At 36.5% G+C, this 15941-nt stretch overlaps 1 protein-coding gene across 7 annotated transcripts in view; it reads right to left on the reverse strand.

The window, feature by feature from the left end:
* The window catches only part of DPF3 (double PHD fingers 3), a 293080-nt gene that overhangs the window by 133613 nt on the left and 143526 nt on the right, over positions 1 to 15941 (reverse strand). For all 7 annotated transcript variants that reach the window (XR_008417252.1, XM_053889564.1, XM_053889561.1 and 4 more), the window contains exon 2: positions 12619 to 12779. Coding sequence is in view for 6 of the 7 variants with exons in the window: in XM_053889561.1 (XP_053745536.1) it covers positions 12619 to 12779 (161 nt within the window). In the remaining variant the exon portion in view is untranslated. The remainder of the gene's footprint in view (positions 1 to 12618; positions 12780 to 15941) is intronic.

The following is a 15941-nucleotide window of genomic DNA, read 5'->3' on the forward strand; positions in this document are numbered from 1 at the left end:
TGCATCCTAATAATATAAAAGCATCATCGAGAGGCACATAAAATGTATGGAAAATCAGAAAAACAACCACTACATACTTTCTAAATTCATCAGAAAAAAATTTTTCAAGAATAATCACATTATAATGTGAGCTTACATGTTATTGGGTCTAACTCTTAACTGATACAAGAATTGCGTCCCCAATATCCCTGACAAGAGCCTCCACCGTGGCCTTTGTTTCAATAATTCTAGTCCTCACCCTTCCATGAAGCAGTCTATGGTGCTATTGAAATTTTGTGTTGTCAGAAATATGCCTACCAATCTCATCCACCACTGATAAGAATGCAAAATAGTTCAACCCTATGGAGGGAAATTTGGCATATCTAGCAAAAGTGCATATGTACTTGCCCTTTGACCCAGCAATTCCACTTCTGGGAATCTGTATCACAGATTAATATGCAAAAATATAAAAATATGTATTCGTTGTAGCATTTTTAATGCTAGAAAAAGCCTGGAAATAATCCAATGTCCATCATAGGAAACTGATTGAATAAACCATAACATATGCACACAATGGACTATTATGAAGCAATTGACACATAGAGGGAGGGAAGTACACACTACAATGGAGTACACTATTAAGTGAAAAAAACAAGGTGGAGAATAGTGTGTATCATATACTATAATTTATCCAACAAATGGGGATATACCCATATACATATGTACATAAATATATATGTTGTGTGTTCACATATGGTTTTTCTTTTAGTGGAAAGATAAACCAAAGGCTTAGTAGAAACTTACAGAGAGCAAAAACAAAGTATTAGTAACAAGGAGAAGAGGAGGAAGTTGCCTATAGAAACAGGAAAGGGCCAGAGACAGAACAAGACATTCTCTGACCATACCATGCTTTATAGATATGACTTTAGAACCATGTGAATATTTCATATGGTTAAATTAAAAAAGCAAACATCTGCTTCTGGCTAGATGGGAGTATCAAGGATCATATTTACTCTTTTACAAGAAACCAAAAGACAGATAAAATATGAAATAAAAGTTCTCAAGACACAGGACATCAAGAAATGGAGGACAGTGATGCCTGAAGCACTGGAAATGAATAAGGTAAGTCTACAGCCATACCACCTTGAACGTGCCCAGCTGTCGGGACATGAACAAGATAAGCCCTAGGACTGCCCCAGCTTACTACCTCAAGAGAGCTTCCAGATTGCAGCACAGGGAAGAGAAACATGGATGGAAACCAACAGACTTTCTGAGACTGAGTGAAAAGAAAGAGATGAGAGTCTGAGGAGACCAAGGTGACTAGAATTCAAGAAACAGAATTGTAAAAGAAGAGCGTTACACAGAAAAAGCACTTCGGAGGTCCACAGAGACCCCCTTAGAGTATTCAGCTCCGTATTAATCAGTGCTTATGAAGAAACTGTTCAATGTTGAGGAAAGAACCAGCCAGTAGGAACAGATATGAGTGCCTGGTGTGCAAAGGGGCTGGGAACAGTCTGTTCCCACCAGCATGTTAGGAAAGCCTCATGATTCATGGAGTACTGGGTAGAGTACAGAAAAGGGTCTTACCTCTCTGACAGGAAATTATTAGCCCTAGACTAAGCACTGCTCCAGTATCACCTAAAGATCACACACTGTTTCCAAGTAACTTAACTGTCCCAAAATAAAGCTCTAGAATAGTTATAGGAATAAGTAATATATACAGCACCTACAAGGTAAAATTCATGATGTCTGGCATCCAATCCAAAATTACAAAGCATATATATAGAAGCAGAAATATATGACCTATAATGAGGGGTGCAGGGGAACCAACCAATTAAAACCAACCCAGAATTGAAACTGACATTATAATTAGCAGCAAGAACATTAAGACAGTTATCATTTGTATTCCATATGTTCAAAAGTGAAGTAAAAAAAATTGATTCTTCTAAAGATTCAAATTTAACATCTAGAAATGAAAACTACAATGTGTGAGATAAAAAATACTGAATGGGATTAATGTCAGATTAGATACTGCAGAAGAAAAAATTAGTGCACTTGAAAATGCAACAACAGAAACTACCCCAAATGAAACCCCTGGGAAAAAGAACTTTTTAGAAGAACAGCATAAGGAGCTGTGGGAAAACTTCAAACAACCTAATAATATGTGTACTTGGAGTCCCCAAAGAGGAGAAGGGGAAGAAAAAATATTTGTAGAAATAATGGCTAGAAATTTTCAAAATTTGATGAAAATCACAAACATGCAGATCCAAGAAGCTCAATAAAACTAAGCACAAGAAACATGAATAAAACTGTAACAAAGCACATCATAATCAAACTGCCCAAAAAGAGTGATATTCTATATAGCCATTTAATACACACATGTGAATATTTAAATGTCAAAATTTTTAATAATTTCATAAAGTCTTTGTAGCCACTCAGAAGGAAAAAAAGTGAAAGGTAAAATATTAAAAGTAGCCAGAGAAGGGAGCCATATTATATAGAGAGGACCAAAGATAAGAGTGATTTCTCATCAGAAACAATGCATGCAAAAAAAAAAAAAAAACAGTGGTTCAATATCATTACAGGACTGAAAGGGAAAAAAAACTTGTCGACCTAAAATCTATATTCTGCAAAAATCTCTCTCAAAAAACTAAGCAAACTAAAGATATTCCAATATATACATAAGTTGAAAGAATTAATCATCAGTAGACCCACACTACAAGAAATATTAAAGGAAGTCCTTTAGGCAGAAGGAAAGTGATACCAGATCTAAATATGGATATATACTATCAAATGAAAAGCATCAGGAATGGTTTAGTACATGAGTAATTATGTAAGATTTTTTTTTCTTATTCTTGAAAACTCTTTAAAAGATGATTAACTAAGGGTGCCTGTCTGGCTCAGTCAGTTAAGCATCCAACTTCGACTCATATCATGATCTCATGGTCTGTGAGTTCAAGCACCTCATCAGGCTCTGTGCTGACAGCTCAGAGCCTGAAGCCTGCTTCAGATTCTGTGTCTCCCTCTCTCTCTGCCCCTCCCCTGCCCACACTCTGTCTCTCTCTCTCTCTCTCTCTCTCTCTCTCTCTCTCTCTCAAAAATAAATAAACATTTAAAAAAAAATTGTAAGATGATTAACTAAACAAAGATAATGACAATGTACTAAAAGGTTTATACCATATGTAAAAATAAAATATATGACACCAATTGCACAAAGGTAAATAGGGGAAAGATGAAAGTATACTTGTATCAGTTTCCTATTGCTGCTATAATGAAGTGCCACAAACTCAGAGGTTTAACACAACATGAATTTGCTGCCTCACAATTCTAGAGGTCAGAAGTCTAAAATCAGTCTCACTTAGCTAAAACCAAGGTTTCAGCAAGGTTTCATTCCTTTTGGAGATTCTGGAGGAGAATCTACTTTTTTGCCTTCTCTGGCTTCTAGAGGCCACCCACATCCTTTGGCTCATTTATGGCTTCTTCCTCAATGGCATCACTTTGACCTCTGTTGTCACACCTCCTGCTCTGACTCTGACCTGCTTCCTTCCCTTTATAAAGGACTTATGATTACATTGAGACCATCTGAATTATAATAATCTCCCCATCTAAAGGTCCTTAACTTAATCACATCAGCAAAATTCCTTTTGCCATGTCAGGTAGCATTTCTATGGTTCCAGGTCTGGATGTCTTTGTGGATGGCATTATTCTGTTTACTGGATACTGTTGTAGAGTTTTTATACTATTCATGAAGTAGTAAAATATCACCTGAAAGCAAACTGTAATTAAAGATGCAGACTACAAACATTAAGCAATCACCAAAATAACAAAACAAAGAGTTATTAAGCCAACAAAGGAAATAAAATCGAATCATAAAAAATTTAACCCCCAAAAGGAAGAAAATGAGGGAAAAGGGAACAAACAGATGGATAAATAGGAAACACATAGCAAAATGATGGGTTTAAACCTAATTATAATAATAATCACATTAAATGTAAATAGTCTAAATACCTCAATTTTAAAAACACACTGTCAGATTGCATTTAAAAAGCAAGACACAACTATATGTGCCTACAAAAAATACCTACTTTTAACATCAAATCCAAATATGTAAAAGTAAAGGAATGGAGAAAGATACACAATGATGATATTAATCAAAAGAAAGCTGGAGTGGTTACATTAATGTCACAGGAAGCAGATTTCATAGTAAAGAATATTAGTAGAGATAAAGTCATTACATAATGATAATGGATCAATTTACCAAGAGGACATAACAATCTTAAATGTGTATGCCCTTAATAACACAGCTTCAAAACATATGAAGCAAGAGCTAATAAAATTGTAAAGATAAATAGGCAAATTCACAATTATAGTCAGAAATTTCAATTCTCTCTCTTGATAATTCATAGAAAAAATAAATGGAAAAATTAGTAATGATGAAGATTTGAGCAATACTATCAACCAACTTGACTTAATTGATATTTCTAGAACATTCCAACCACCAACAAGAAAATACACATTCTTTTCCAGGCCAAAGAGAAAATTTATCCAAGATAGGCCATATTCTGAACCATATAAGTCTCAGTAAATTTTAAAGGATTCAAGTCATACAAAGTATTTTCTGACTATATAGAATTAGAAACAAGTAACAGGCATACATTTGGAAAATCCCCCAAATGTTTGGAAATAACATACTCCTAAATAATCCATAGGTAAAAGAAGAACTCAAAAGACAAATTAGAAAATACTTTTATTTGAATGACAGTGAAAATACAATACAAACATTGGTGAATTGAGGCTAAAACAGTACTTATATTTGGGGATAAACTATATTAGAAAACACTTATAGGAGAAAAAGAAGAGAAGTCTCAAATCAATGACCTCAATTTCTACCTTAAGAAATAATAGAAGAAATAGAAAAGCAAATTAAATCCAAAGTAAGAAAAAGAAAGGAAAAATAAATATCAACACAGAAACCATAAAATAGGGAAAAAAGGAAAAAATATTATATCACAAGCTATTTCTTTGATATCAATAAAATTTATAAGCCTCCAGGCAGACTGATCAGGTGAAAAAGAAAATTCAAATTGCCAATAAAAAAATAGAAGAGAATATGTCACAAGATTCTACAGATATTAAAAGGATAATGCACCAATGTTATAAACAACTTTGTGCAACCAATTTTGACCAACTTAGCTGAAATGGAAAAAGTCCTTGAAGTTACATACTACCAAGATTCACTCAATATGAAATGAATAACCTGAGTATCTATTAAAGAAATCAAATTTGTAGTTAAAAATGTTCCTACAAAGAAATTGCCAGGCCCAGAGAAATTCACTGGTAAATGCTACAAAACATTTAAGGAAAAAATACCAATTCTGCATAAACTCTTCCAGAAAACTGAAAAGGAAGGAATACTTCCCAACTCATTATAAGAGGTCAACCTCACCCTGAGACCAAACCGGACACAAACACAACAAGGAAAGAAAACTATAGACAAATATTGCTCATAAACATGGATGTAAAACCTCTAATAAAACTTTAGCAAAGTGAATCTGATGATATATAAAAAGGATACTATATCATGACAAAGTGGGGTTTATCCTCAGATTGCAATGTTAGCTTAACATTCAAATATCAATCAATGTAACTCCTCATGTTAACAAACCACAAAAGAAAAATCACATGATCATCTCAATAGACTCAGAAAAATCAGCTAATAAAATCCAACATCAGTTCCTGATTTAAAATTCTCAAGCTAGAAGGAAGTTGCTAATAAAAAGCAACTACAAAATGCCCACAGCTAACATCATATTTAAAAATGAAAAAAATGAATGTTTTTTCCTTAAGATCAGGAATATCATAAGGATGTCCACTCTAACCACTTTTTCTTAATATTACAGTGGCCATTCTACTCAGTGCAACAGATGAGTAAAATAAATAAAAGTCATCCATACTGACAAGAAAAGTTGGGACACCTGGGTGGCTTAGTCAGTTAAGCACCCAACTCTTGACTGTGGCCCAGGTCATGATCTCACTGTTCGTGAGGTTGAGCCCTGTATCGGGCTCTGCACTAACAGCGTAAAGTCTGCTTAGGAGTCTCTCTCCCTCTCTCTGACCCTCTCCCGCTCTCTCTCTCTCTCCCCTTCTCTCTCAAAATAAATAAATAAACTTTAAAAAAAAAGGAAAGAAAAGTTTTCTTTTTCACTAACAACAATCAACTGTAGAAAACGCTGAAATGCTGTAGCATCTACAGAAAGCTATTAGAATAAATGAGTAAAACAAAGTTTGAGGATACAGAATGAAGATATATATTTCTGTATTTCTGTAAACTAATGAAGAATAATGAGAAACTAAACTTTTAAAAAATCCATTTACAATAATATCAAAAATGTTAAGTACTTAGAGATAAATTTGAAAAAAGTGTGAAATATCTGTACACAAAAAACTAAAAATCATCAATGGGAAAAATTAAAGATAACAAATGGAGAGATATTATATTCAGGGATTGGAAGACTCAGTATTGAGAGTTGTTAATTTTCCACAAAATTGATCCATAGATTCCACATAATCCCAATCAAAATCCCAGCAGAGTTTTTGTAAAACTGGACAGACTATAAAATTCATATGGAAATTCAAAGGACTAAAATAGCCAAAATAACTTAGAAAAAGAAAAACAGATTAGAGGACTAACACTACTTGATTTCAAAATGCATTGCAAAAATACAAGAATCAAGACAGTATGATATTAGTGTGAAAACAGATAAACCAATGAAACAAAATTGAACATCCAGAAATAGAACTACATACATGTGAACATTTAATTTTTGACAAAGGTACAAAAGCAATTCACTTGAGAAAGGCTAATCTTTTCAACAAATTATGCTGGAACAATTGGATTTCTATCTGCAAAAATATAAACTTTAATCTGTACCTCAAACCATATTTTAAAATTAATTCAAAATGGATCATAGACCTAAGTATAAAACCTATAATTATTAAACTTCTAGGAAAAAAAAATACATTACTTGACATTGGATTAAGCAACAATTTCTTACATACAACAACAAAATCTCAATTCATTAAATAACAAATTGATAAATTGGACTTACTCAAAGTATAAAATGTCTGCTCTTTGAAAGACACTATTAAGATAATGAAATAGGGGCACCAGGGTGTCTCAGTCAGTTAAGTGTCAGACTCTCGATTTCAGCTCGGGTCATGATCTCATGGTTTGTGAGTTCAAGCCCCTCATTGGGCTCTGCACTGACAGCATGGAGCCTGCTTTGTATTGTCTCTCCCTCTCTATCCCTCCCCAACTCTTGCTCTCTCTCACTCTCTCTAAAAATAAATAAACTTAAAAAAAAAAAGATAATGAAAATATAAGCCAAAAACTGGGAGAAAATATTTGCAAAGTATATATCAAATAAACATCTTGAATCTAGAATATATAAAGGACTATCAAAATTTAACAATACAAAAACAATTCCCCTAGAGATCTAATACATATGATGGTGAACATAGACAACAATACTGTATTATAATCACCAAACTTTCTAAGAGACTAGAACTCAATTATTCCAACCACTAAAAAAAGGATTATTATAAATATGATAGAGCCTGTAATTATCACTACAATGGCAATCATATTACGATATATAAATGTATAAATTTAACATGTTGTACACCTTAAATTTCCACAATGACGTATGTCAAATAAATTTCAATTTAAAAAAAAAAAAACAATTTTTAAATGGATAAAAGATTTGAGCATTTTACCAAATAACATATAGAGTCTCATAACATCATGGCCAAAATGTCCAGGAGTCAATCAAAATCATTCATATGAAGAACCAGGAAAATCTCAATTTGAATGAGAAGAAAAAGACAATAGATATCAATGCAAATATTAGAATTATCTGACAAGGATTTTGAAGGAGGCATCATAAACATGTTTCAACAAATAATCACGAATACTTGAAAAAATGAAAAAATACAAAGTGTCAGCAAGGAAATGGAAGATATAAAGAAGAACCAAACAGAAATTGTAAAAGTTCAAAACACAATAAAACAACACAACAAATGCAGAGATTAGAAGAAAGAAGTAGTGAACTGGAAGACAGAAACATAAAAATAACCCAATCTGAGCAACAGAGAGAAAAAACAAAAACAAAAACAAAAACAAACAAACAAACAGAAAGACCCAGAGCCTGAGGGATGTATGGGCTATAGCAAAAAATCTAAAATTTGTGTTAGTAGAGTCCCAGAAGGATAAGGGAAAGAGAGTGGGGCTGAACATGTATTCAAAAAAAAATAATAGCTGAAATTTTCCTAAAGTTGGCAAAAGATATAAACCTACAGGTTCCAGAAGCTGAGTGAATTCCAAAACAGGTAAACCCAAACAAATCCACACCAAAACATATCAAAATCAGATTTTTGAAAACTAAAGACAAAAAAAAGTCTTGAAAGTAGTGAGAGAGAAATGACACCTCACTTACGAGTGTTTATTTTTGAGAGAGAGACAGCAAGCAAGGAAGGGGCAGAGAGACAGTAGGACAGAGGACCTGAAGCAGGCTCTGTGCTGACAGCAGTAAGCCTGATGTGGGACTCAAACTCATGAACCACAAGATCATGACCTGAATCAAAGTCAGATGCTCAACCAACTGAACCACTCAGGTTCCCCAATACCTCACTTATAAAGGAAAACAATGACAGCAAATGTCTCATCACAAACCTCATCACACACCAAAAAGAGATGCAAAACATTTTTTAATTGCTAAAATAAAAGGATTTATCAACCCAGAACTTTATATCCAGCAAAAATATCCTTTAGGAATGAAGGAAAAAATCTAGGCATTCCCAGAAGAAAGAAAACTTATGAGAAGTTGTTACCAGTAGACCTACTTTAAAAGAATGGCTAAAGAAATACTTAATCAGAAAGAAATTATAAAAGAAGGCATCTTGGAACATCAAGAAGGAAAAAGGAACAATTAAAGAGTAAAAATATGAGTAAATATAATAGACACTTAAGTTTTCTAAGTTAATAGTTTGATAGTTGAAGCAAAAAAAAATTTTTTATTTCAGGTTTTTTTTTTTTTTAAATTCTAGTTAGTTAACCTGTAGTATAATATTCGTTTCAGGAGTGAAGCAAAAATTGTAATACTGATATGGTTTTTCAATGTGTGCAGAGGAAATGTTTAAGACATTGTGTTATACATGGGGGAGGGTAAAGGTATTGAAATAATGAGAGGGGCTGGTGAGTATGATTATAAGGGGGTAGTATGAGGGAGAGCTTTGTGGTGATGGAATAGTTTTATATCTTGATTATAGTGGTGGTTCCACAAATCTATATGTGGTAAAATGGCATAGAACTACACACACACATTTTACCAATGTCAACTGTCTGCTTTCCAGATTGTGCTCTGATTACATAAGATGTATCCACTGGGAGAAATTGGGTGGAGGATTTGGGGGATTCCTCTGTACTATGTGTGCAACTTCCTGTGGATCTGTAATTATTTCAAAATAAAAACTAATTTTAAAAATACAAACAAATTATATGAAATTTGAAAAAAATAATACCTAATAAGTGAAAGCAAAATGAAACAAATCCAACTGTGTATTCAGTTAGTGGCACAACCACTCAGAGGAAGTATTTCAAGTGACCTTAAAACACAGTAATTTCACTCTACATCCTTAATAGGCAATGCCCTAAGGACAAAAAGAATTGCAAAAAAATAAAAGAAGAAGAAGAAGAAGAAGAAAAACCTTAAATATGTTCAGTAATTGTATCGTTGGAAGTCTAATTTTATTTGATACTCATATGTATGTGGGGGGCAGGGGGAAGCAAATAAATAATTATGTCAGCATCACTAAGAGCCAGGATTTTTTTAGAGTTGGAGAAAGGAGAGACAATTAAGACAGTTCAGAAAAACTGTGTAAAATTGAATTGAATGGGAAATATAAGTTCATAATGTATTTTCTCTTAAAAAAAAAAAAAGAAATCCTATTTCTTAGATCCACTCACTGAAAACTCCTAGAAACAACAACCAACCTAGGAACAATAAGCACCATCAGATTATGGTCTTCAAATAACATTTCCTACAGAAAGGCAACAGGATTTCTTATAGAAATAGCTAATTCCAGGTCTGGGCAGGAAATGTACAAAATAAGCCTAAAACATTTGTCTTAATATTAGGATACCAAGGAAGCCATCAGAAACTACTGGGGTTCTTTCAGAACACCAGCACTGGCCCAAACCCCTATGGGCCAAAGATGGGACAATTTAAGCATCAATAAGAATAATAGCTCCAATGGGTTAAAATGTATCCATGGTGTTTAAATCTGTGAAATCATGATGGCACTCAACAAAATAGTAACTTTATTAATCACTTTTGGTAAATATTAGGGAACCAACTCTTTATTTTGAAAACTGGTGAATACATTATTTACAATAGTCAAATTACGGAAGCAGCCCAAGGGTCCACCCGTAGGTGAATGAGTACAGATGTTGTGGTATATATACACAATGGAATATTATTCAGCCATAAAAAAAGAATGAAATCTTCCCATTTGCAACAACATGGATAGAGCTGGAGAGTATAATGCCAAGCAAAATAAGTTAGTCAGAGAAAGACAAATATCATATGATCTCACTCATGTGAAATTTAAGAAATAAACAAACAAAGAAAAAGAGAGAGAGAGGGAAACCAAAAAACAGAGTCTCAACTATAGAGAACAAACTGATGGTTAGCAAAGGGGAGGTTGGGTGGAAGGGAGAGGGGTGAAATAAGGGATGGAGATTAGAGTATACTTATAATGATGAAAAATAAAATAAAATAAACTGATAAATAAAGGGGCAAAATTATTTATCCTGCCTGTCATATGTGAACTATACCTCACAATAACCAAAATTTTAATGAGGAGATATTTCACTTTATAGAGGTTACAGAGCTAATAAATGAAAAATTAGTGACAGCCTTGAATTAAATGTCACGTTTTTTGCAGCCCTTAACAGAATAAAGGATCTAGGCAACTACCATCAAGGGCTGCTAACATCAATAAAAGAGAGGTAACTTAGGGTGCCTGGGTGACTCAGTTGCTTAGGCATCGGACTTCAGCTCAGGTCATGATCTCACGGTTCTTGAGTTCGAGCCCTGTGTCAGGCTCTGTGCTGACAGCGCAGAGCCTGGAGCCTACTTCGGATTCTGTATCTCCCTTTCTCTCTGCCCCTCCCCTGCTCGCTCGCGCTCTCTCTCTCTCTCTCTCTCTCTCTCTCTCTCTCAAAAAGAAATAAACATTTTTTAAAAAAATTTTAATAGAAGAGAGATAACCAGATACCATGAGCCTCCTGATGGAAATAACACACCACCACTTAGGAGTTGTTCTTGCCCCAAAAAGCTGAACCTGAATCTGCTCAGGTCTCTAGTCTTAACAACCAATTCCCAAGAATAACACCATGGGGATGCAATCAGAAAATCTGGACTCTGGAAACCCTACAGCGCAAACAACTCAGTTTCTTCCATAAACAACATGCAAGGGGGAGAGAAAGAGAGACAGACAGACAAACACACGCCAAGACCTACAGATTTAAAGAGACTTAAGAAATACCTCAGCCAATTGCAACACAGGATTCCTCTTTGGATTCTGATTTCAACTACCAGGGGGAAATAAATGTTGAACCAATATGTGATTCTGTTAAGGTCTAATTGCTACCTTGGAGCTTTGATAGCCATAGTGGGCATGTCTGCTTATGTCCTTACCATTTAGAGATACATACTGAAAAATTTACAGATGAAATAACATGTTGCCTTGGATTTGCTTCCAAATAACCTAGGGTCAAGGAGGAAAGTGGGAGGTGAGTATAAATGAAACAAGACGGGCCATGAGTTGATCATTGTTGACACTGGGTGATAAATACATGGACATTCATTTTACTATTCTCTCCACTTTTGTACGGGTTTGAAATTTTTCGTCATAAAAACTTTCTAAAATAGACCCATAGAGAGCCAGAAAACTGCATTCCTTTGGTTGCCTCCCTAATCTCCACCTGTTGGTCTTTATGGTGTTCTCTGGAGCCTAGAAGACTAGTGTCATGATAATAATGGTAGGAATATCAACGATAATAGCCAGCATTTTGGGAGCACATAGTTACTAGGTGCCGACTCATACATTTTTTTCTGAATATTTCCATGCAATCCTGACAAAATTCTAAAGTGAAAACTATTATTACTCCCATTTCGCAGGTGTGGAACCTGAGGGAGAGATCTTGGTTTGATGATAAAGCCAAGCCTCAAACCCAGATCTGACTACAGATTTCCAGCTAATAACCACTGAACTACAGAAAGGGCAAAGGATGAGATGGATGCCATGCCCTCAACCTTCCCTTTTGGGGGCTAAATCCTGAGTTCTTTCACTCTGTCCCCCCCCCCCCCCCACCCCTGCCAACAAGGCTCCATTGCCCCTCCCCTCCATCATCCTTGGGACATGTGTCTAGAGCTATAAATCAGTGGAGTTTCATGAGAGTATCCCAGCCTGCTGTACAGCTTGCGTTTCCCCAGCATCACTGTGGAGATTCCCAATGGCTGGTCCTCCCTCCCTCCAGACTGGAAGCCAGAACATGTCCAGGGTGGCGTGGCTTACCTGGGCCACGGTGCCTCTTCTCCATCCAGATGTAGCAGTTGTTCTGGGCCACACCAGTCTGCGAGTCCAGGAAAGGGAGACGCACGCTGCGCTCCGCGCACAGCCTCGAGTTATAGCTTCGGCAGTGCTCGATGGCCTCCTTGTAGAACTGGTCCCCGAGTCTATCAGGAGGGGAGAGAGACAGAGGAGGAATGAGGCCAGGGAAAACAGAAACACACCCAGAGGATAAGTGATGGTACCCACCTACCTCCCTGGGAAGATTTTGCGTATCTGGAGACCAAGGCAATGAGTACCAAGGGAGGGGAGGAATCCAACTTGGTGTCAGGTCTCAACCAGGTTCTATTTCCCATGCAAAAATCACCAGGGAATTTAGAATCCCCTGTAACCAAGAGCCGAGGGCCCCTAGATAAACCACTAGTAAAAGTAACAAGTTCCCACTCCAGGAAGCATGAGGTCCCACCTCTAGAGGTGGTTCTAGAACAATCTTCTACATGAGATCTACCGGGACCTCAGGCTTCTAGAGCCCCCTTATTAAGATCCTACATTAACCACACTTTGTTCTCAGTAATTGCCAGCAAAGGCACTCTAGAATGAACCCAAACCCCAAAGCATGGATGCACAGATTTCCATTGCAATCAGAGAGAAACACCCCACATAAACACAGACTAGCAGGACAGAGGAAATATCCCATAAAAGTAAAGCTGTCATGGGGAAAGGAGGCTAAAAGGGGGACGAACCAGTCTTTTAAAACCACACACTTAAAAAATAACTTCTGGGGCACCTGGGTGGTTCAGTCGGATAGACGTCCGACTTCAGCTCAGGTCATGATCTCATGTTCTGTAAGTTCGAGCCCCGCAACAGGCTCTGTGCTGACAGCTTGGAGCCTGAAGCCTGCTTCAGATTCTGTGTCTCCCTCTCTCTCTTCCCCTCCCATGCTCACTCTCTGTCTCTCTCATTCTTAAAAATAAATAAACATAAAATTTTTTTTTAAATAAATAATAAAGAAAATAAAAAATAAAGAAAATAAAAATAGAAAAATAAAGAAAAAATAACTTCCTAACTGAAAGTAAAGGAAGGATTTATAATAGTTGCATTTTGAAGTCAAGATAATTCAATCCCTGAAATCTAAAACACAAAGAGAAAGACCTTTCTGGTTTGTTGGAGTGGTGATCTAAGCCCAGCAAATTTTATGTTACTGAATCTTTAGTATCCTTGGACATGTGGTGATGCTGCTAATTTTAAGATAATACCCTTTTCAAAGACCAGAAATATAACATTGGTAAAACTGAGCAAATATAAAAAAAAAAAAAATCAGTGAGATCAAATACCTACCAAATCAAAGACAGGCACATGTGGGAGGTTAATAAATGGCTCAAGGAAATACAAATGTAATAACATAACCTGTGCCAGGTAGACTTGTACTTCTTTGTGGGGAGGGGAGGGAAAGGCAGGAAGGGGGGAGCCAGAGGGATTACAGGGCCAGAAGGGAGAACCAGGTAGCTCATTTTGAAGCAACATTATGAATGTCCCTTTGTTTTGGTTCTGCATAGATTTGAAGAGGCCAAAATCGGGGTGAGAAAGTCTCTAAGTTGAGAATAGTATATTTCTTAACAAAAATATTTAGAGGACTAAAGAAAGCAAAATTTTAGAGGGATTTTTCTATAGTGTTTTTCAAAAAAGTCAGTGGGTCAGAGTCCACCAAGAGTTTAAAGCAAATTTCTTATTCTGGAAAGATACGACCATTGAAGCTTCTGAGGCATCTCTTGGAAATTACTTATTGACATAACTCCTAAAAAAAAAAGTCCCCTTGCTCCTTTTCCCCCTCTGAACATCTTCAGTTTCACAAGGAAGGCATAATGTGCTCAGAAAGTATCCTAGCAGTTGCAAAACCAAACTGTAATCAAATTATAATAGCCACACAGCTGGAAATGAATTGGGGGGGGGTGGAAGCCCATTAAAATGCTATAAAACAGAACATGAGCTGATGTAATCAAAGATGGTAACAAGGATCATGAGATTGATCAAAAATAAAGAACCATTTCCTACAAAGCGTTCACATCTGTGTCCCCCCAGCTTAAATGCCTCCACTGCTAAGGCGACATAGTCCAGTGCGCCAGAACTTTCACAGGCAGCTCAGCCCACGTAAGATGACACACAGCCTGTCCAGAGTGTCCTAGATGCTCCAGCTTCTTCATGAAACAGCAACCAACCAACCAGTTGATGAGCAACAGCAATCGGTTAATGAGAACTGACAAGAACACATAACAGAGAGGTGTCCGATGTGAGAAACAGTAATCTGGTTTCCCACGATCTTTTGACAGATGGCCAAAATAGATGTTAACTATCCCAACTCCAAAAATTCTGCTGTAGGAGAAGCCATAAGAAAAAGAAGATGGCACGCTACAACTCATCAGCTGGCGACAGGAAGGTTTCCGTTTTCAAAACAAACTCTGGAAGCCAACAGAAAAGGAAACTGCAGAGGGATCCCAAATTGGACTTTTCCCGATACGCTCATTACTGGCTTCCGACAACTCCAACCCCAAAGAGAGGAACAAGGAAATGAAGTTGCTGGAAGGGAAAGTGAGTTTGGCCAAGTCCGTGCCCCACACCAAATGGAACGAGAAAGTCAAACAAAGTGGTGCGCTGGGTGAAAATTAATTTCATCTTAAATATTTTCCACTTTCCGTAACATGCAATGCTATTAGTAACAGGCATGCTGGGGGGGAATGTGTATTTTTAAATGTAATCTTGGTGTGAACGATACCTCTCTTATGTAAACAGAAAAAAAAAACCTTCTTCGGACTGGAACAACTGTATTACAGGCTGGACCTGAAAAAATGTGACATCTAACACCCTCTCTGCCACTGTCTCCAGGGAACTCACTTTTAAACAGTCCAGGCATTGGCAGAGATTTGGAAACAAAAGTTTAAAGCCTTTTTCAAGATGTGGGAGGAGAAGAGAGACTTCAACCTTTTTGATAAATTCAAGCAGTGCCTCTCCAAAAGTTAATTAGCCAAAATCTTCACAGGGCTCGTTCTGCTCTCTAGAAGAAAATCGATGGCCAGGTCTCCCTAACCCGTGGAAAGCAATTTAAACAGGAGAGAGGACAAATGTCCTTTTCAATATGGGATTTCTTTAAAAAAAAAAAAAAAAATCCCTCGATGATAGGATCCCAGGGGTGACATTTGCATTCAAGTTGTGAGGGGCAGAGGGAGCAGGGAAAGGCTGGCAGGGAATGACTCATTTTGTGGAGCGTGCCCCAGGCTGGGTCAGGCACAGCCCAGCCTCAGCCATCACCTGTCTGCATCAAACCAAGGGGGCTG

Source organism: Panthera pardus, unplaced genomic scaffold, assembly GCF_024362965.1.
Source record: "Panthera pardus isolate Hobbes unplaced genomic scaffold, ASM2436296v1 HiC_scaffold_24, whole genome shotgun sequence".
In the NCBI taxonomy this organism is placed as follows: domain Eukaryota; kingdom Metazoa; phylum Chordata; class Mammalia; order Carnivora; family Felidae; genus Panthera; species Panthera pardus.